The sequence below is a fragment of the Onychomys torridus genome, chromosome 19 (genome assembly GCF_903995425.1).
Source record: "Onychomys torridus chromosome 19, mOncTor1.1, whole genome shotgun sequence".
In the NCBI taxonomy this organism is placed as follows: domain Eukaryota; kingdom Metazoa; phylum Chordata; class Mammalia; order Rodentia; family Cricetidae; genus Onychomys; species Onychomys torridus.
Genome location: NC_050461.1, coordinates 22,941,177 through 22,964,774, shown reverse-complemented (window position 1 = coordinate 22,964,774; position 23,598 = coordinate 22,941,177). Strand labels below are relative to the sequence as shown.

General features: G+C 40.4%; 1 protein-coding gene and 1 long non-coding RNA gene across 3 annotated transcripts in view; one reads left to right on the top strand and one right to left on the bottom strand.

Moving 5' to 3' along the window:
* Nucleotides 1-20,681, bottom strand: part of Nkain2 (sodium/potassium transporting ATPase interacting 2) — a 1,137,884-nt gene extending 1,117,203 nt beyond the window's left edge. For both annotated transcript variants that reach the window (XM_036168793.1, XM_036168794.1), the window contains exon 1: nt 20,613-20,681. In XM_036168793.1, the coding sequence (XP_036024686.1) occupies nt 20,613-20,666 (54 nt within the window). In that variant the 5' untranslated portion in view covers nt 20,667-20,681. The remainder of the gene's footprint in view (nt 1-20,612) is intronic.
* Nucleotides 20,682-21,196: 515 nt separating this feature from the next.
* On the top strand, nt 21,197-22,691 carry LOC118570488. The gene is made up of 2 exons (XR_004943199.1): nt 21,197-21,555; nt 21,972-22,691. It is a non-coding gene; the product is annotated as an uncharacterized LOC118570488 (long non-coding RNA).
* Nucleotides 22,692-23,598: the final 907 nt, after the last annotated feature.

Below are 23,598 nucleotides of genomic sequence, written 5' to 3'. Positions count from 1 at the left end.
ATTTTTATTTTTTCACATTTCTCCAGGACATTTTGGAGGCAAAAAAAACCCTCTCCTTTCCCTGCAGTCTTAGACCTGCTTCTGTTAATGGTGCTGACCCAGTGGCCTTGCTGGGACATCTATCAGAGGCATTTGAATACTTCTCAGGCCAAAGAATACTGCATAATGGAATCAGCCCACTAAATCCCTGCCTTTCTGTGCATGCTAAATGTGCTACTAAAGCACTAAAAGCAGTCATGTATTTTTAAATGCAGAAATTAATGTAATTCAAAATAGTATCTATTGGCAAACCACAGCAGTTCTTAATCATGTTTAATCTACGTCTTCCAGAAAAGTGCCTTGACTGATTTGAGTTACCCATTTTAATGATACTTATCGCATCTCTCCAAATGAGATGGGCAACTGTTTGAAAACACGTACCATCCCCAATATTGCCTAAGGGCTTTCATCATTGTTTGTGGAGCACAGGAGCTCTTTAAACACACAGTACAGCATGGGGTCTTACTGGAGGGCAAAATGAGCTGCTCTGTTGGGGCTTATTCAGGCAGCTGAGTCACTTTCAGTGAATCTCTGGGGAAAGCTCAGGTTGACACCATGTAGTGAAACAGGTGAGTCTTCCCATTTTTTACCCCATGTTGTGTACTCTAATGATCCTTTTCAGGGAATCTCAGAAAACTTAAGCTATCCATTCCAAACATTAAGAAAATGTACAACAGTTGGCATACCTGGGCCTCGGTAAATGAGCACTATTTTTTTTTTTTTTTTTTCAGAATTAAGGTATGTCATGGGTTTTTTGTTTTTTTGTTTTTTTTTGTTTTTTTGTTTTTTTTTTTTTTTTTTTTTGGTGGTGGTGTTGTTCAAAATAAGTGGTAATGATAGTCTATCTGAAAACAGAACAGACCACTAAGTTAGCCTTCTAATTTAACTTTACCAATAACCTATTCTAAGCTAGAAATATCTCTTGAATACAATCACTATCTCTAGGATGGAAGATTATTGAATTAAATTGTTTAATATTAATGATTGTGCTGTGGTCTGAACCCTCCACCTATCCTGGAAAAACATTTAAATGATAAAAATATGACCTCAACTCATTAGGGCCTTTGGGTCATCAGGGCAGAATCCTCGTGAAGGGTATAGTTCATTTATAAGATCCAAGAGAGGCCATTCCCCTCTCTACTATGCACACACATAGATGAAGCCATCTAAGAACCCAAAAGCCAGTCTCTTTTATATCTGACTTCTTCCCAACCCTGAGAAACAGTACAGGGGTTTCTAAGTGTCTTAGTTGCTTACCTTGTTGGGGCTACAAGATCTTGACAGAAGCAATTTAAAGAAGAAAGAATTTCTGTGCATTCAAGTTTGATAGACAGTTGACTATGGTAGGGAAGTTATGGCAGTAAGAATTTGAAGTGGCTGGCTACACCACATCAGCAGTCAGGAGGCAGAGAGACATGAAGCCAAGGCTCAGCTGACTTGCTCCTTTCTATGCTTCATCCCAAAGAAAGGTGTCATGAACACTCAGGATGATTTTGCCCACCTTAGTCTCCCACGTACATGCACAATGGTCTGTGTCAATGGTTATTCCAAATTCTATGAAGTCAAAAATAAAGATTAAACATCACAATTTACCCCCATTGCCAAATTGACACCCAAAAACATAACCATGAAGCCATGACTATAACCTCACTTGGTTGCTTAGAACATTCAGCATGTGTTTAAGGCAACCTTTGAAAACAAAAAGGATATGATATATGTCTTACCTTCTGAAACAGAGTATAATGAAATCAATCTTTCCGTGAGATATGAAAATAAACATGTACCTGGTAGGCTAGCTGGTAATCTGAATATCAAACCCTTTCCCTTAATGAGTGGGTTAGGAAATAATTACTTTTAAATCATAAAATAGGGCCAGGGAGATGACAGATAGGGGCCTTTGCACCCAAGCCTAATAATCTGAGTTTGGTCCCTAGGACCCACATTGTGTAAAGAGCATATCAGAAGAATATCAGTTTTCACATTTGCCCTCCTGTGTGTGTGTGTGTGTGTGTGTGTGTGTGTGTGTGTGTGTGTGGAGAGAGAGAGAGAGTCGGTGCTCTTAACCTCTGAGCCATCTCTCCAGCCCAACTTCTTATTTCTGTTGGACGTCTTCTTTCCTTTAATTTCTACTGCTTATTTTAATTTTCTGCCATCAGTATAGCTGCCAGAAAGATCTTGCTTTGCCTTGTCTCTCCAAATGCTCCGCATTCAGCCTGCCATTAAGGCACATGCTTCAATTCTAGCATAGGCAAGCAGATCTCTGTGAATTGCAGGCCAGCCTGGCCTCCTCAGTGAGTTCTTGGACAGGCAGGGTAACATAGCTAACTCTTGTTTTGAAAACAAACAAACAAAACTAACGAAACAGTCTACATTACTTTACAATGAACACAAGCTCCTCGAAAGTAGTTTTGATGTGCATGTAAGGGGGTTCCAGTAAAAGACTCTGCTACAGTCCTCTGGGTGAGACGCACAAGCTTATTTGTATGTGTTTCAATCATGTAAGATCCATCTGCTTAGATGCCTGCCCAGGGAGCTTTTCCAATTGTTTCCAGGATCCAAAACACGTGTAGTATTTCTATATACATTAAAATTGTCCAAAGGTCAAAAGTGGATCCTAAATGAAAAACCTATGTGCAGACAAATTCTGTTAAGTCACAGACACTTCATCAAAGGTCACACAGTAAAAAGCAAACCTAAATGTTAACCCCCAAAGAGCCTGCCTCTTCCTTCAGTATTTTCTTTACTTCTTAAAAGGGGTCTATTTATCATGCCTCCTTTCCTAAGTACTCATTTCTTCCAGAGTCGCAGATTACATTGATTTTTTTTTCCATTCTGACAAAACGGCTTTAGCTTCACCAAAGCTCCCTGAGCTTCGAATTCAAAGCTTTCCCACCTCTCTCATTGATAGTCACATCTGTGTCTCCCCCTTAGGATGAATCCTTTCTCCTACTCTTGCCTACTGTCTTGATTACAAACTCTCTGCTCCTTCTCCAGACATTGCAAATAGACTTTTCTTTCTCCTCCAACAAGTCCTTCTCCATTCCAAATTTTATGAGAGGTATTTTGGAAACTGTGACCCACAAAGCCTTTTGTTTCCTGCTAGTGCTATTAGAACTAAGTCATCCGACTTGTTAAGTTTGACCTCTATATAAATTCTCCAACTGCCTAGGGACATGTCCATCACCGTTAAGACTGCCACTTTTCATTGTCTTTAAATTGCCACTTCAAGTGCAAAAGAACTCAAAACAAGCTCCCAGTCACTCTCACTTAACTGGGTGATCTCTACCACCTCTACCCTGAGTGCTCACAGCAATGGTATCATCCCTCCTTTTTTTTTTTTTCCAGAGAACCAGGGCCTGCCATCCTCTCAACTTTTCTATCAAAGACTGTCATCACGTGAGAGCAAGTATTCCTCCGTTTTCACCCTTAGAAGTGACGGAAGCCCAGATCAAGTGATCTCTTCCCTTACTCTTTAATTGGGGTATCCACGGAGACACTTCATCTCAACTGTGATTTACAAAGAAAGTATTTGTTTTTCTTTGTATTAATCATCATTTCGTTGTAACTATCATGCTACGCTCTCATTATCATAAGACATGGTACTTCATACAACAGCATACTGGGTGGTCTCCTAGACTTCAGTCCCCTCCATCTGAATTGTTCCTGTTTTCTGAGTACTTGTCCTTAAATGTGGCCTTGAACTTGTCACTACAGAATAGAGAAATTATTCTGACTATATACCACTTTCTGTAAAGTGTTAACCCTTTGCAGTTTTCTTTTCTTTTCTTTTTTTTTTTTTTTTTTTTTTTTTTTTTGTGTGTGTGTGTGTGTTGTGTGTGTGTGTGTGTGTGTGTGTGTGTGCCAGAGCTGAGGACCGAACCCAAGGCCTTGCGCTTGGTACGCAAGCGCTCTACCACTGTGCTAAATCTCCAACCCTCCTTTGCAGTTTTCAAAACTCTTGACAAGGTATGAATAGCAAGTCAGATGCATTGCCTATTTATTTCCTCTCCATCAGGTGTGAAATACCATCATCATCCTAGTTTAACCAAATCTCAAGTCACTTAAGCCAAGTGACATACACTGTCTGGTCAGGATTTGGAAGAGTAGAAGTCTTTGTCAGTCCTCACAGAACTTCTTGGACTGGAAAGGAGTGCTTGTCCACACGACCAGTGGTGCCTGTTTAAAATAAATAGTTTAGTCCTTGCCTCGGAGGGCATTCCTTAGTTTTCATCTCAAATGGTACTTTGTCAAAATAGCGGGAGAAGGAAGAACTCAAGGAGATTTGAAATGAGTACCTGAGAATTGAAAATGCCGTAGGAAAAAGAGAGGCAGAATATTCTGAGTATTTCCTCAAGATAAGGTCCTGAGTTTAAGCCGTGATGCTGACGTTCTCAATAGCCTGGAGTTTAGATGGCATCTGCATCTTCCTAACCATATCTGCCCAGCACAGGGCTGCAACCAAACTGAACAACAATAGAAGTGCAGATGAAGCCTTCCTCTCAAACCCATTTGAATGAATATGACTCAAACCAAGGGGGAGAAAACAGCTTGTTGCCCGATGATTTGGATTTTAAAACAAAGCAAGTGCTATTTTTGCCCCAGCAACATTGTTCAGGATTCATTTGAGGGATTGCACTATGTTTAATGAGTAATATTGTGTGTCAGCCAACTGGGTCATTATACAAATCGACAGTGAAGAGAATGTAAAGACTATTAACCTGACAGGAAAAGGAGTTAGACATGAAACATGTGTACAGTTCATGGATGTTTACATATGTTTCATTCATTTTCCCTGGTCCTTGAGAAACACTGCCCTGAGGAATCATGGTTCATGCATGTTGGCCTTCACTATTTTGGATCAGGCACTTATTTTTCAGTTTGTGGGATGAAAGCAGATGTGTCAGGGCAGGTGTTGGCAGGACTAATGTCCAGGTAAGGTGTTGTTCAAATGCATGATGCAGAGCAAATCATTGTCCCCTGATTTGATCATGCTGGCTCTAAAATTTATTTATTTGTTTGTTTGTTTGTTTATTTATTTATTTATTTATTTATTTATTTATTTATATGTATCTGGGATTCGACTTACTTGTTTTCCACTTACATCTAGAAGTCCTAAAGCATTGCAGCTGTGGACAACGGATATAGACTGACTTACAATGTTATCAAAAAAACCCAACACCTTTAGCTGTCTTTGTTAATGGAAGCTTCCATTACATAACAAAAGGTGGTTAAATTTCCCTGTACTGTAAGAATGGTCTCTCTGTTGTATCTGCTGTGGTTGTATGAATGTGACAAGCAGAGAGTGCATGATTAGAGTAAGGGGTCAGACCTTACTAAGATGAGGGAGCTATCAGAAATACTGTTTCTTTTGAAGGTCTCTTCCTCCTTGGATAGGGCATATAAAAAGAACTTGTGTTAATCTAGTGTATGTGATATCTGTGTTTGGACTGAAGGATCTGTGAAGGTGTACTGGGGATTATGAATGGCTAGATGTGTGAAGTAATGGGTTTTAGAATGTTGTGATGCCGCTTTACTGGAAGTACATCCTAAATAATTACCTGGCTGGTATGGGGTGCCTCTGAAGGCTTGTCTAGGTCTTAGCTTTCCATTTGGTTGCCTTAATTGGGTGCTGTTTTTCTTTTTTCCACATTCTTTAAATTACCAAGTAAGACTGGGAGCCCTCTAGACTCTGTTTAGACTCTATCTTCTAATTAGATGATGGGAAAACTTTAATTAATAAGGTGACCCCAGCATAAAAATCAGGTCATATTGTTAAGCACTTATAACTTACAAATTTTAGCAAGCACCGACTTTTGCAAGTCAGCCAACTTTGTTAGTTCTCAACAATTCTTTAATTAGGCTACTCAGAGAGGAGCACGCTCTAATGTGTGTCCTGGCTACATTCCAAAGGGGGATAATTGCAATCTGGCCTACCGAAACTTCCACTTGTTTCAAGTGAATACAGTAGGCTTCTCCGTTCCCTGTCTCAGTTTCATTCTGCATTGATGTTTTATAGAAGGCAGCAGATGGAAGACTCCTGGTTTCCAACCTGAGCATTCCAGATTAGCAGTTAACAAGACCCAGTGAAATCCCACCACATTTAGAACAATGGATTGGGAAATGAAGAGAGTGCTGTAAGGAAAACCAGGTCCTTTATTCACATACATGCTTAACAGTTGACTAAGTCATCTCCCATAGAGAACATCCACTCTATTCTCTCTCTCTTCCTTTGTTCCTTTGGTTTTTTTCTCTATCACTATCATTACACACACACACACACACACACACACACACACACACACACACACACACATCTTTATACTCTTCTATTCAGCTGGACATCCAGAGGGCCCGAGTATACCTTTAGAAGGTATTTAACTGCTGAGAAGACTGGCTCATCTCCTTCTAGGTCTAACCTCCAAGAATTACTTGGTCTTTCCTTCTTTCCTTTCTTTTTTTCCCTCAATGGTTTCTGTTTTACACTGCCCTGGTTTGTCCTGGAGGAAAACGCATCAGATGATACATCAATTCTCTTTAATCACCATGAACCAGAAAAGAACCTCTAGCCTCATCCTTCTAGAGAAGGATACTTTTAAAGTGCAAAATTTAATCATAAACCCATCAAGCTAAAAACGACCTTCAAGAGGTCTTGTAATTTACTCCCCTTCCTCAGGCATCCAGAGTTCACAAAAAGACTCTTACCCAAAGAAACCAAGTTGGATCATGAGAAATTATGTAGCAGACAGGAACATTTAAAAGATCAATTTCTGCTGTTTACTGCACTTCTCTGACAATACTTAGGCTTTCCAGTGAGTCGGGATATTAAATAGTAAAATGCTCCTTGGAATATTCCTGGATTCAGGGATCATGTAATGAATAGTAATTACTTCAGAAGTTTTCAGACATAAGTTGCTAAAGGGCAGAAGTGGGCATACGTAAGTGTACGTGTGAGTGTGTGATCATGAATGAGTAGGTATGTGGGCTGTGGGATGTCTTCCGGTATGCTGTGAATATATGTTGCTCTGGTAAGTTGATAAATAAAATGCTGATGATCCAATAGTGAGGCAGGAAGTATAGGAGGGGCAAGCAGATGAGAATTCTGGGAAGAGAAAGGGCTGAGGAGGAGAAGCCAACCAGACACAGAGGAAGCAAGATGTCAAGGCAGAACTGAGAAAAGGTACCAAGCCATATGGCTAAGCATGGATAAGAATTATGGGTTAATTTAAGTGTAAGAGCTAGTCAGTAATAAGCCTGAGCTAATGGCTGAGCAGTTATAATCAATATAAGCTTCTGAGTGATTATTTTATAAGTGGGCCACAGGACTGCAAGGGCCTGGCGGGACCAGAGAACCTTTCTTCCTACAACATATGTGTGAACATGTGCCTGTGTGTGTGTGTGTGTGTGTGTGTGTGTGTGTGTGTGTTTATAAGTGCAAGTAAAAGTTTCTAAGAGTTTGGAAAAATGAGTCTTTCTCATTGAAAATCATACTGTTCCTAATTCATGACAAAGTCTTTTATAAGATTAAAAATTCATAATTTGCCCTAAAACTTCATATTCAGGAAATAAATATTTCCCTTAGTGAAAACTATTATATAAATGTAATTAATGTTAATTCTTTCTTTAAAATATTTTTCAATTAAGAACTCTCATAAAGGAAAAGAAAACATTTTATTAACATCTTAGCATGCTCTCAGAAACAAAATAAACTAAAACTGTCCATTATCTATCAGTATTCATTACTGGCATTAAAATAAAGGTGACATTGCCTGGGCCTCAGATAAAGTCCACCTGGCTCAAACTAAACTGAACAAAACAGCCAAGAATGCTAAAGGCTTGGTAGAGCATATAATTGGTCATAAAAAAGTAGCTTTCAAATAAACCAAGACTCAACTTTGGCTCATAATCGATATTTCCACAAGTCCTTAGTCAGCACCCCTTCCCTAATGGATGTCTCAACCTATTTTCCAATCTCTCTTTTACCCACCCAGTCCCCCCCCCCCCCCCCGACTGCTCATTCACTTTCTTGTTCTCTTCATGTACTGCTGGTTTGGAAACACACTGGGATTATTCAGTTTTCTAAATGCCTCCATGGATGTCTAGGCTGTTTCCTTGGATATTCCATTCCCACAGAATTCTATTCTCATTCCACCTGATGGCTGGGAGGTTGCTGCCAGCAAGTTCTGGTAGTAACAGACAGGGTGGCCTTGGATGACTTTGCTGTTTTCCACAGTGCAAAAACCCAATGTTCCAAAAACACAGGCTTTTCCTCTTGATATCCCCTGAAGTTTCCCACTCTGGCAATGGTCATAAGCATTGGTCACTCTTTATTCCCATGCCAAAAGACAACAGAGATGGGATATCTGGGCAGGATGCCAGCTTGGGTCCAGTATGTATTTTGAAGTGAACCTGCAACATCTGTGGATTTTGTGGAAACTTTATACTCTCATGTGTAATTCTACTCTGTTTTAAACCAGAACAAATAAAATTATAAAGCTTACTGCCTTCTTCAGAGTGATGACAAATAAAATCATACATTCTGTTGAAACAAAACAAAACAAAAACAATTATGTTACTATGTCAAAGGCTCTGGGCAAACTGATTCAGAGCATGGTACACATGTGACTCGTACAGATCTACCACATTTATGCTCTACACCAGCCAATCCCTTCAGTTGAGCTCTTACAACTCAGAATCTGTTGTGAAGAAAAGTCCCCACAATTTCTAGTTGTTCATTGCTTTATCTCAGCTTATCTCATGGGGTTGAGATTTGGTAGTTTGTATATATTTTTGTTGTTTTGAGTATATATCATTTTCACCTATTATACAAAGGAGAGGGATACAGTAAAATATTATAATGTACCAGACTGTCCAGTTCTTACTACTGATACTGTCAAAATGAAGAAATAAAACTTCTTCCTGAAGCCCACCTTTATCCTTCCCTATTCCATCCATCTACACAGAAGAATGTCCATTCTTCCCAAAGCATTGCCCCCCCCCCTCCACCCCTGCCATTCAGCTCCTTCTGGACATGGTTTCCTAACCATCTTTATCTATTATCTACTCACCTGCTTTAAAAAACCTTTCCCCAAATTCTCAACATTGTGTTGAAGCCATAGAACAACCTTGCTCTCTCCCCTGCTCTTCTCCAGTCTCTCATTTTCGGTCATTCTTTGGAAGTCACAATGCACAGTGACGATCCTCATAACACCTGGGCCTCAGTGCCTACAAACACTACACACCAGGATGAATCGCAGGATGTGATGTAAACCATACAGGAAGTACTCTTCTCTGTGATTTGGGATTCTGCCACATCACTCTCAGCTCCTGCCTCTGCTTGGCTCACTCTGGCCTGCTTCCTTACTTTCAGCTGTCATCACTACCATTCCAGTTATCAGATATTCCTTCCCATTCTGAAATCATACTTACTTATGCCTGCAGACATCACAAAAACACTCATTCACAGGTGATCATTTTCTTCAATCCACAAAGACACTTCCTTTGCTACTTTTCCATTCCAACTCTTAGAAAGTTGAATACTGATAGAAAAGAGACGGGTTTGTCTGCAAATGCATACCATCTAATTTCACAAAGGCCTCTAAAGAAACCCTGCGCTCTTGTCATTTTGGCCTCACATTCTCAGTAGGCTTTGAAACCTCAGGAATTTCTAATTTCCTACTGTTGACCACTATGTCATGAACCTCAATGGCTAAGCTCTAGAGAGACATATCTTGTATCCTACAATGTTGAGATTTCTTCCACAGAGGTTTGAGTCCATCTATGAACCAGGCTCTTACCTTTGAACCCTCTATTTCTCCCGTTCCTCCTGGAACCAGTCTGCTTTATTTGCTGACACCATTTCATCCTCAGCCTTATAGTATTCCTAGCCCCTTCACTTGGTTTGTTCTTTTCTCCAATTTCTACAGCAATCTGGTCTGCCATGAACCAGTCTTTTATATAATGGATGATCAACTTATGAGGTTATAACTAATCCTCCACATAAATAATTTCCTTAGAATTGTATTCTTAGAGATTTTACCATTCTGCTCTATATTGCAAATATTTGCATATATCGAGTCTCTTTGTTACAGGTTTAGTTTGTTTCTGACACAGAAACCTTCAGGATTTTATCATAGCTTGAGTTATACAACACACACACACACACACACACATACATACACACACATACTCACACACACACTACACACAACTACATGTATATATGTCTTTACAATATGTAATAAATGCCAAATGTGCATATAATTTATCAATTATAATTAAAAGCCATGATAGCCAAATGCTTCCCATAAAATAGAAAACCTCAGAAAAGTAATTTTATGACTTATGATTTTCACCCACATTTGATGGATTTACAAATGGGGACCAGATGCTGTGGGGCCCACAATCACTGAGAGTACTTCTCTGGTGATGAGTAAGTAGTAGCTTTTGCAGATTTGCCAAAAAGTCCACGATAAATACAGTTAAAACTATTCCTATAGAGACGAAACATAAAGGCAGAATCTGCTTTGTTATTTTTGTTCTGATCTCATACAGCCTCTCAAGTAGTGATCTAATAAGCCAGCTAAATAGTGTGGTATCCACTGAATTATATAACACCAGCTACTATGACATTGAGCTATTATAAATTAACTATTTAAAACACGACCAAGAAACAAAAGATTGACAGGATGGCTCAGGGTTATAGACAGCTGCATCTCAGCAATACTGATCTTATGTAGAGTGAATTTAAATAGGACTTTAAAGCACAGGATGAACAGAGGTCAGTCAACTGGTTTTAGTTACCAACAGAGTAAGTAAGTAGACTGGCTCAGTAAATTAATAAGAATGGATCAGTTTGCAATGTAAACTAATTTTAAGTTACTATAGTCATTAGATATTAGATTTATGACAGAAATATGGCTTGACATTGCTTTCAGTTAGGTCTAACCCCAGTGATCAAAAGGGAAGAGAGTTTATTCAGAACATTTTCAGTACACCATTCATTTGTAGACATTCATGATTCCTACTTGATAGGGATAATCTGATACATTTTTTTCAAACACTTTAAACAGATCATCACCTTAATCCAGCAAGTCCAAGGTGAAAAGTCACAAGCAACCTGCCCCCAACTGCTGCAGGTGCTGTAACTAAAGAGGTACTCAGGGCAGTCCCTCTACAGGAGCCCAAAACACAGACAGCAGAACATCACCAGCAAACAAATCTCTCTTCCTGTGGCACCCAATGGAAATTTTTCCCACCTTTGTCTCCCAGTGGTATCTAAAAATAATACTCAATGAGATCAACCTGGCATATCTCTTCTTCCTGGAAAGCTCTGAGATTGGGATCATATAAAGTCCACACCATTGAACAATTCAGAGTTAACACTGACCCCCTACATCATTTGGCACACAGCAAAAGGCTTCAACATATCTCTTTGTTCTATTGTGTAGGTAGCATAATATAGATGTGCACAAAGACTTCTGTGAACAGAAGGGGGGTAATGAATTGACACTTGCACTCCAAACCAAGCCCCATTTGTTCTCAAAGAATAAAGCATTGTCAGGGCTTTTAAATGTGTCACTGTTTGGGCATGCATGCATTGATTAGAAAACAGAGGTCAGTAGGAGGAATCTTCATCACCTGCCCTGCAAAGGCAAGCATGGAGGAAGCAATGCGTGAGGAGTAGCTCAGTTGCAGACTTCAGATATAGATGCAGATCCTCAACTACCACTCTGAAAGGAAGTGCATCTGCAGACAGCCTTTCCACTGGCCTTTAAACCTCAAGACATCCTTCCACTCCAGTGCCATGCCATACTCTTGGCAACATCAGCAACCAAACTTGACTAAATTTCAAGCTAAACGGCCAAGTTAGTAGTTGAAGCTTAATTTCCAGAAGACCAAGTAAACTTAATAAGCAATAGCCAAATATCTTTTAAAAAGTAATGTTCTAATTCTTTAAGTATGTGATATTTGGTAATATGTGATAATAAGGTATTTACTTTATGTATTATTATTTGTTAGAAATATGCACAGTTGTTTCATACTGAATTTTAAATTCTATTTAGACAATTAATTTAATATTAACTATTAGACACACCATTACCCTAGAATAATATTTTGCTGAAAAATATTGTTAAGAATACTAGCTCCAGCCAGGGGGTGGTGGCACACGCTTTTAATCCCAGCACTCGGGAGGCAGAGCCAGGCGGATCTCTGTGAGTTCAAGGCCAGCCTGGTCTTCAGAACGAGTTTCAGGAAAGGTGCAAAGCTACATAGAGAAACCCTCTCCCAAGGGAAAAAAAAATACTAGTTCCATAGAATGGAAGTAGTAGCGATGATAACAAAATCCTTTCTTACATCATTGCAAGCACTTTGTGAATATCAGGTGCATTAAGCAGAATCAAGCAGAGTTTCTTTAAGCAAGGTTTATGGAACTCTAACTATGATAATATATACTGTGATTCTTGGGGAGCAAGACAGAAAAGCAAAAGAGCTTTGGGTCAGTAGAATATGTTTCAAGTGTTCATAACAGTTTTAGAAACACTGAGCTGAAATGCTGGGTGCTTTGTGAAATCCAAATCTAATTCTCAATGAATACTGAACAATATGCAAATCCACTAACTGTCCACAGTTTCTGGGGGAGGAAGTTTTTTTTTTTTTTTAATGGGTGTGGCCCCTGGTAGGTTTTCACCAGACTATATAGAGTGAATGGCCCTACCCATAAGCATATTGGCATCACAAACTGATCTTGGTTTTTAAAATAAAAAGGGGGACTCAAAGTCAGGAGGCAGTGGGCAAGTGGGGGGCATATGGATGAGTTACAGACAGCAGGGGAGGTGAATATGATCAAGATAATATGTATGAAATTCTCAAATAATTGATAAAATATTAATATATACGGATCATACGCGTTACATATTTTTTAATCTATTTCAAACTACTAGCAGCTGATGTTACAGTGCTTCATATAGCTGCCCAAATTTATGGGTGGATAAATTAAAAGCTCATTTAAAACAATACTACTTTTTGCTACTAGGGCCACAGTTCCCTCGATGCAAATTGCAATGATATGTAAACACACTTAAAAGTATTCCTAGGATCCCTAGATGTGACGTTGTGAAAGATTAAACCATTAATAATTACAATGATATTTTAAGCTTACTTCTTCCCCTGGATTCTCCTAAGTATCCTTCAAGATATATGGGTCAGGAATTAGTTGCCCCATTTTTCAAATGAGGAAACAGAACCCAAACTATAAATGGCAAGAACAACACGAGACTGGGCAGAGAACAATCTGGCTTCTAACTTAATCTTGTGCGGCCTCAGCACATTCTCTCCCTTCTCTTTCAAGGCTGTGCTTAGCACAAGACGGAGTTATTTGGACAGGGGGCTTTACCAGTAAATAATCCAATTCCATTCCAGCATTGCAAAGCTGAAGGCTGCTTTCAGATTCATCTGCGTCCCTATTGATTGCAAAGACACGAAAACCGTGAAAAGACCTTCCATGTCTCTTATTTAAACCACTGAATAGGACTGGGCTAGAAGTGAGAGGCAGGCATAGTTTGTCCAGAAGAAAAGATTTCTTTCATACCAGTCACAAGCCAAGGGAAGAAATGACCTCATTCTCTAGTTGAGTTGGGAAATTTCAAGAACATATGTACATGCTCAAGAACACCTCTAAGTGGCCCACAGTTCTTAAAGCCAGCTTAAAGACCATAAATATAAACAAAGTCCTTAGAAATTAAGAGTACATGGGGTCTCCCCAGGCCTAAGAAGTCAGAAACAGTGGAAGACGTCAGTACATCCATATTACAAGGTCTTATAGAGACATCAAGGAAAATTTAAGTTCAAGAAGTGTTCTCTACCATACTAATACATATTATAAATAACCTACTTACTCTGTCCTTCTCAATACAGCAGCTAGTATCTATTTCCATTCAGTAGTAGTCTAGATGAATCCAAGGTCTGCAGATTGCCCTACCATCCACAGCCAATTAACAATGTCCTGCATTACCTCTCTGTCAAGGACTGATTTTTAAAAAATAACAGATTTAAGAAAAAAATGAGTGCATCTCTTCCTACTGTGGGATCAGTTGTGAGTGTACACACCCATGTTCCGAAACTACGTTCAGTGGCTACCTGACAAAACTTAACCATAAAGGACAGAAGCAATAACTTCTTTGCCAACTGGAGTGATTTACAGAAACTCAGGCGGGAATTACTTCTCCAGGACACCACAAGAATGCTTCATGGGGTTTGGGTGAACTTGGACTTCACTAAGGACAGGGCAGGATACTTACTCAACACTGGCAAGTTTCTCTTAAGCTTATTCTATGGTGTATACACCCACAGGTCACATCAGTTTAACTCTCAGATTTCTTGGATAGTAAGTTTGGGCAGGGCCCTGCCATCAGGGGCCTTTCTAAGCCTAAGCAATACTGTGGGGATTATTATGGGAGAAAGAATGTCATGGTAAAAGCATTGATACTGTTTTCTTACATGGAAGGGAGGCAGTGTGGAACAAAGGCACAAGTTCAAAGTCCTATATATCTGGGTTTGAATCCAAGATCTTCCCACACACTCTCAGGTACCTTTAAAACACTCTTTATTTCTGTAAAACAATGGTCTTAATATTTGCCTCCTCCTTCCTAGGATTACGGCAGGAAATTTTAGTGTAATAAAAGAATAGCATTTAGTTTCCAGCCAGCTCCTAATAAACTTGTAAGTTTTCATTGCTGTTTAAATATTTATCAAAGCTAGATTTTAAAGGACACTTGTATTACAAAAACACATGATTTAAGAACTAACTTGTCTGAAAACACGCATAAAATGAACTTCTTTGTAACTTTCAAAGAAGTTTTTTATAGACACCAAAGTTAGCACATGACCTATAAGTAGTTGAAAAAGTAAAAAATTACAAGAAGTAGAGGCTATTTCAGGTTCACAAGCCATACAAAACATGCACAGCTTACAGAATACTTAGAATTTGGTGCTCCTAAATAATAGACATGCTGTGTTTATTTAGAAATAATACAAAGAACACTAAAGAGGAAAGCTGGCTGGTGATTTCACTTCCCACCCGAGCCAGCTAATGGAAAATAATGTCATTTCATGTTGTGGTTTCACAATTTTAAACATCTTCCAATTTCTTGGTGATGGTAAGAAAACACACTACAATTTTACCCTCTTATTTATTAGGGACCTTAGGTATAAATACTATTCCAATCTATCACTATTATGAAAGTCAGGTTAAAAAAAGGAACCCTGCATGCAATATATCAGCCCCAACGTTGTCTATGTATGGCCACACACTCTGAAATGTTTCAGTTGGCTGCAGGCATATGTAAGACCATGGCCATATTCCACCACCTGCCGTGTAGCAAGTGATCCATGTACGTTTGTGTAAATAAATTCTATAAAGTTCACACAATGAAACAAACTAATGATGTTTTTTCTCAGAATCTGTTCCCACTGCTAGGTGACAAATCGCGGTATTTTACTCTGCTGCAGACTGCTATCAAGTTTCCATAGGGAGGTAGTAAAAACTGAAGGATATTGGGATGAGGGTATGTTTCTCATATGTCGGTTTGATTCTGATGCCTGTAAGGTACAGTGGTAGTTTAAAATTTACCTATGGGCAGATGACATTGTACAATTTGAAAATCTATCAGTGTAAGCAAAATCTATTCCCTAAAAATCTTAGGCACTAGAAATATATAAAAAAATATTTAACACAATTGGTGGTAAAATTATATTTTTATTTCTGTTATAAACACAAAGGTGTGAAAATTTGTTTCCATATCTGCACTTCTAATTTCGAGGACATACACCATACATGTATCCAACAATGAAACAGTGTCCCCCCAAAAGCAAGCTTGCTATTTCAAGGCACTCCTGACTTCTATTCTGAAACTCTTGATTAGGTAAGTAGAAACTTTGATCCCAAAGTAAAGAAGCACCATTGGAGGAAAGAGGGGTCAATGGCCATTGACTTTTCTGAGTCAGCGCCTACATCCTGGCTCCACCCTAGGAACCTTTTGTACAGAGGGTACTTCCTATCCAAGCCTTTGTATGGAGAAGGGTGGAAGAAGTTCTACAAGTTGAGTTACTAAAATGAGGTATAGAACATCATACCAATTTGCCACTTGCTTTCTTTTTAAAGACACCAGGCTAGATACCAAGAGAACTTTCTATCCCTTTCTTGGTAAACATTAGATAAAGAATAGTTATGCTTAATTACAAGTAATGAGTGGTTTAAGAAATACCAAAAAATGGTTTTGTACATGTGTAGAAAACATTACAAACAAGAAAAAGCTATTTTTACAAGTTAGAAACCCCTTAGAATGTTTCAATTTCACAACTTTCTAAAGTGCCATATGGGAATTCTCACTCTTCTTCATGAGTTAGATCTGTGAACAACATGTCAAATGCAGTACCCCAAGAACACCATAACACTCCACCTACACTTCCCTAGTTACTTCATGTCCATGCTTTGACTTTCTCCAAAGTGATCAAATAAATATTCACCAAACAATGGTGAACAATGCATAAAAATCAGAGCAGATATAGTAATCTATAATGAAAAGAAAAATTGTTCTATTTATGTCTACATCTGTGGCCCTTTTGGAAACAAATGTGCACCTCTTAAAATGTGTAGTAGCTGTGCAGTAGAAAGCAACTATCATTCTTAACTTTCAAACGTTTTGCTTCAGCCAGCTGCATGCACTGCTGCTAACCTGACTGTTAGTGACACCTGTAGTGGGTAGCCATTCCAGCCTTGGCCTGGAAGTTTCAACCACTATTGAGGCTTTGGTTACAGTCATGCCTACAAGGCAGGGCTGAGAGAGGTCGCTGAAGATCCAGGATCCAGATGCGAGGGCTCCCTTGGTGCCTGGACCCTGGACACTGGAGGTAGACGGAGCAGAGTTCTCCAGAGAACACTGCCGGACTGCGCCATACCTTTGTCAGACTCTATAACCTACCTACCCCTTCATTTGTAAGTTAGCCCACAAAATAAACCTCCCTTTTAACTACGTGGAGTGGCCTTAATAATTTCACCAATAGACACCTGCTCCAATTAGTAATATTTCATAGGTCACATGGGCATGACCATCACTTTCATGTGGTAATCAGCTGAGAGTGCATCTAGACTTTCTTTCAGTAGTTTATGAGACACACACTTCATGCCACACAGGCCTGTGACGTATGAAAATGTATGAGATCTGAATCTCCCTTACTTGCGAACAAAGTTGTTTTCCATCTAAAATAAGTTATATTCTTCTGTGTTATAATCGAGTTTTTTTTTGTCACTGGAAAATATTAGAATACTTCTTTTTCAACATTTATATGAAATAGTCTTTGACCCAAAGTAAAACTGGGTGGGGGAAAGACAGGCCCTTTCACTTGCTGTCTGAAGACGGTAAATAAGAAGTTAAATTGGGCTTGGTCTGTACTACTAAACCCATCACTGGAAATTCAGTGATGATTTCTGTTATTATCTGAAATCTTTGGTTTCTGAGCAGTGAAGGCAACAATGATAAAAGGGAAATTACATTCTCGCGATTATGAGCTTAAATTCTGGATTCTGCCAATGAAGCAAATCTCTCTCCAGAAATCACATCCCTTCTTGCAAGAATCAGCCTTATATCTGAAGCCAGTTTAACCACACAGCTCAAAGATTTTGATTTAGGATACAAGCAGACACTTTCTCATAGAATGCAAGTTTTATATTGGATTATCATAGTACAGAATTGTACTTTATCTTACAATCTTATTTCTAGATATTCCAATAGTATATGTTTATTTATGCTTACGCTCTGTCAAACATTGAGATAAAAATATTTCACATAATCTATATAATAATTCACTATATATATATGGATATAGACTCCTGGCCAGAACATGCCTGTGGAGCTTTTCACCCTGTTCTTTGCATGTTAAATGTTCAAAATATCACAATCTGCTTTGAAAATAACCAGACAAGTAAGGTCTCTATTTCTACAGTACCTAAAGATACCACATCCTTTCCTAAGATTAGCTGTAAATTGATGTAATCTTTCAACTATAACACAGTATCGTACTTATAAGATTCAGGATTAATGCTTGTAGATATTTTTAGAAGTTAATGCAAAAAAAGAAGGATTTTAAACTTAGATATCTTTGGCTTCCTTCAGTTTTAACAAATCTAATGTACAGTTATGAAAGTAAAAAGTGTCCAAGTGTCCCAACACAAGCTGAACATTTCGGAAGTCAACAAAACTTCTTGAACTTTCTTGTCAGTCAATGATACACAAGTCAAAACTTACTCTTCATCTGTGGTATAGCCCAAAGATGCATAAACATTTTATATCTATAAACACAGAGGAAAACACTAGCTTCTTCTCATAGGTGTTCCACAACTATTTGCAAAGGCATATTTTAGGTACACGTACATAAATATCTCTACAACACAGCAATTAACAAGAATCTCCTAGGTCCTAAAGGGTGTGATTATTTCACCCTATCTAAACAATTAATTTTCTTTGTCCTTTGTTTTTTGTTCTGCCTCTGCATTAACATGGCTGCTAATTATATTAGCCTACTGGCTGACACAAGAAGTGGGAATGAAAAAAGACCACGATTCTCATAAAGCATAAGACACTTCTCAGGACTCAAATGTGCACTTGCATAGGCTGAGCATTCCTGTTTCGCAGACAACTCTATTTGGTTGGAGAACTTAGCCATGATTAAGGTGTCTTTCCCATTACGTATTATAACTCTTCCATAATACACAGCTGCATGGATGCACATGCACACACACACACACACACACACACACACACACACACATACACACACAGAGGCACAAACACAAAGAAAACTACAGCTGTATCACACTGGTAAACTTACCTTCCTCGCTGGCATATTTATATTTTTCCAATTATTTTAAGGATGCACAGCAGTCACACAAAGTGTCATTGATCTAATACATACAACTGCCCTACTACATTAACAAAACCCCTATTAGGTTAAAAGAGTAAGTATTAACTTACTTTTTTTAACTTAAAAGATCATAAGCATGCTTTACCCACCAACCTATTCTCAGTTTTATGCTTTTACACTGTGAATATGCAAATATAAAATATTCCGAAAAATATACAAAAATAAAAAACATTTGGAAAATGTAATACAACTTGAAACATCTGGGCTGTATAGGTAGTTTTACAAAGTAAACTCTGTTTAACCCTATCATTAACGTCAAAAGTGGCGTGCTGGAAAACTTGTACTAATCTGTGGCAGAGAAACAGAAGCTGGTTTATATAGCATTGTGAAAACCTAAAACTCCTAAAATTGTATCAATTGTTCTGTCTTCTTTTCCTTTACAAACCAAGTCCATAGCATGCAATTCACAGATTCAAGAATACATCATCAGGGAACTTTCCTTGGAGAGGAAAGAAAAAAAACCCAGAGCTAAAATGCCTCAAAAACTCTACTTTAGCTAAACAATTAAAAATAATTAAAAAAAAAAAAAAAAAACTTGCTGCTGGTCTTCACAACTGGTAAACAGTAAAGAAAACTTAAGGAATTCTGTCAGTTTCAACAGCAAATTTTTATTCATTTAAGCACTTTGTAATGACTAGGCTTTCAATAATTGCCTTCCATCCTATAATCCCCCAGCCTTCTTAAAACAAGCGAGGCTAACTATTTAGATTAATTCTACGTAAAGCTACTTGGTGCCGATGTAGCAAGTACTTCCTACCTCAAATTAACCATTTGCCAGTGTTGTAATTTTTCACCTCTACACTCCCCTCCTTCCATTGCCCTTAGGAACTGAAATTCAGTGACATATTGGCTTCTTGCCTTTTTAGCAGCTACAGGACATTCCTCAAAAAGTACATATAATTCTCCATCCTGTGAGATCAGACAATAGGATCTATTTCAGTGGCAATACCATACACAATGGAAGACAAGATATTATTTTTCTCTTAGAATTATTGTAGCAATTATGATTTAAAGGTTACTGGTTCACTCTGTGGCAATGGTATCGCAGAGTTTAAGTATTTCTCTTCAATCTACACACTTTTAGAACTCAGTGTGGCTTTCTAGCTCGGAATGCTGCAAGAATACCATCTGACCCAAACACGGAGTTTTTAAGAGAATTACACGACAAAATATTCCTAGAAAATATCAAACCACAATAAATAAAGACACTGCAAAACAAGTATATGATAGAAAAGTCTGAGAATCTGTATTTCCACTTAACACATATATAGTAAAATACATATGACAATCATCCTGATACACTAACAGGAATACCAAGCATAAAAGAAGAGCTACATCTCGATTCCCTTAAAGAAATTAAAGATAACAAGTTTAACCCGCACCTGCAAAACTGTCTTTAGAGGGACAGAAATGGGGAAGGGCACAAAGGCTCACTTCTCCTACACCCCTAAAACCAAATTAAACCCAGGTAATATCTGTCACCTTTTCTCTTTTCTTTTTCCTTCTGTCCTGCTCAATGGCAGACCTCTTACTACAGTCCCTGCCCACTCTCTCAAAGGCACATTACAGAATAAGAGGACCCAAGCGTCACTTACCAGTTGCATGCCACAGATAAAGATAAGCGTGCACCTGCCACTGCAATAACCCATGGTTTCCGAGACCCCTGCCACAGCCAGACTGTCCCACGTCGGCCACCGTCGAGCCCCCACTTTATCCAATCAGATCGCCGGGAAGGACAGGCAAACCTGCCCAGGGCTCGGGGGCTCCGGGCTGCCGCTGCCAATGTCCTGGGAAGTGACAGGCATTAGGACCTGCCTGCGCGGCGGCGGCAGCTCCAGCCGCGCCCGCCACACATACCTTCACTCGCTCGGTGCACACGCCGCGCCGCGGGCAGCGCCGCCCAAGGAGACGCGCCCCGGGCCCGCAGGGGCGGCAGCGGCAGGCTGGCAGCGCCACCGCGCCCTGGGGCATCTGGCCCGCCAAGTTGCGGCCGCCGCCCGACGCGCGCTCGCCCCGCTCGCCCTGCGCACTCCCCGCGCGCGCGCGGACTCCGGGGGCGGCCGAAAGGCGCGCGGGGCGCTGCCTGCTTCCCTGCGCGCTCGGCGGGCGGCTGCTCGGCGCTCCACCGCGCGGCGGGCCCGGAGGCGGGGCGCGGCGGGGCGGGAGCGGGGGCGGCGGGGGTTCTGCGCTCTCTCCCCCCCCCCTCCACCCTACCCCGGGCTGCTGCGCGCGTGGGGTGGGTTGCAGGGCTCCGCGCACAGTCCCTGTGGCGCCCCTCCCCCTCGCCCCGCTGTGTAGGGGTCTTCCTCCGGAGCCCTGGGTCCCCTCCCAGGCGACAACTTCTGGGAGGTTGGAGCCGCGCGCTGCAAACCCTGGCCGCTGCGGGCGTGGTGGCGCGGCGTGGCGCGCAGGAGCTGCGGCGGCGGTGGTGACGGGGGTACCGGGAAGCATCATCGGGCCGGTGGAGTCCCGGTGGCATGGCCGGGGCTTGCTTGGTTGGTGTCGGGCTTGCTCAGGCAGCCCAGCCAAAAGCACTAGGTGCGTGCAATCTGCTTGTGTGTGTCTGCGTGTGTGTGTGTGTGCGTGCGCACTTACGGGAGTAGGGTTATGGAAAGGGGTGGTGGGCTAAAACTGGAGTGCAGCTAAGGCATTCTGCCCCTCTGGGAAACCTGAGCGGAGCTGAGAACCCAAAAAGCTAGGACAGCCCATTGCTGCGTGCTCCCAGCACCCAGGTGCCAAGGACAGGAGCTTGGAGAGTTTCAAAGCTGGAGCTGCTGCAGGGAAAAGACTGAGTTGCTGCTTGAAGTTGGGAAATTTAGGGAACCAGAGGAAATTCATGAGTTTACTGTGGCTGCTTCGGACTGCTTTCTTCTTAACAATGGAGAGGTCAGACGAAATCGGAGCACTTATCTACCCGACCTCAAAGACCATCCGCTGGTTGTGTGCCCTTCCAGGTTGGTGACCCTCCAGAACTGATGGCTGCATTTACCTGCAGACACGCGCGCTCTGGAGCCCGCTGCTGCCACCTGCGGGTGAAAAGCTGAAGGAAGCAACGTGCTGGAGCAAGGGATGGTCCCTGGTATTCAGAAAAGGAAGTTAGAGTTGCCGCCCCAGCAGCTACTGAAAACATCCCTAATTTTGCTAGAGTGAGGGTATACTGTTGAGATCCACGGCAGAATAAAGCCATTGGAATAGATTGCTGTGAGTGATAACTGTTAATGGAGCTTAAAAAAAATACCATCTAACTTCCTGTTTTTAGAGATTTATAACTGAAAAAAAAAAAGGGAAAAAAAAGAAGAAAGAAAGCTAAGCAACAAGCTTCCTGTGGCAAGTGGGACTTGCCTTACTTGGAAAAGGACATTTGTGTAAGGGGTAACTTTAATCATACTGAGGACATCCAATGATGGCTTCTTTGAACAAACATTACATTTCAGAGTAACTCGAGATCGAATGGGGCGTAGGGGCTGCATTCTCCAGAAGTCAGACCGGATAATCAAAAGTGATTTTTTTTTTTCCCATCGTAGAAAGCCAAAGGCGTTTGATCTCATGAAATTATTAATGTTCATACTTTATATTGTAATGAGTATCTCTTTAAATCGACCCATTTGTAAACAAGCTTTCCTGGTGTATTCAGAAGTGCTTCCAATGGTTAATAAAGTTCCAGTATCCCTGTGTGTGCTGTTGCTCACGTTTTGGAGACTTCACAACCTTTGGGTAAAACTGAAGCTGGGGAGATCTAGTAGCATTTTGTTGTTTTTAGTTTCTGCCTCTCTGCTTTTCCCCACCTTAGCTGCCAGGTGGCTGCTATGTTGCAGGTATCTTGCATGGATGGACTAAATAAGTCCATGGAAGGGAAAACTAAGCTAATGCTGTCTGCTAAAAAAAAAAGCTGCTGCTGGGTGGCCACGTGCTCTATCAGCTCTTTAAATTGACCTGAGTAACAAGCATTTGTATGGATTCATCCATAACCTTGTAATAGTCTTCCTGCCGTCCGAATCAGTGAGAGAAATCCTTCAGCCTGTGCAGGAAAACATGCTATCTATCTCTCCCTCGTTCATAGTCACCGAACTATGACCTTTCAATACGCGACATTCGTCTTTGTATAAGCAGAATGGACTGTTCCCTAAGCATAGGAGGTGCTTGGCTAAGAAATGAAATTACTTCCTTGAGATCCATCTTTACCAAGCAGTAGAGGAGAGGTAGGGAATGATGACATCAGCTTTCTGAGCACACATGCAGGAAATCCCCCAAAACAGACAGTCCAGATCATTGGCATCCCCACCGTCACTGAGCCGAGAGTCTCTACAGAGGTAACCATCTCATTTTATCTCATCTTTCTGCTTCGCTTCTCAGGATTCCCTGGGACAACTTTCAAATAAACCACTGCACTGAAATCTGTGTATTGAGAACCTGCCTCTAAGGAAACCCAACCTTTAAAAAAAAAAAATCTTCAAGGGTTTTTATTCTTGATCTTTTATTAGTACAGTATGTGCAGAAGAGTGAACGAAAAAATATAACTGATGGTAAGTCTGAATTGTGTGCAGCTAGTATCTACCTGCTGAATCTACATCACATTGTCTC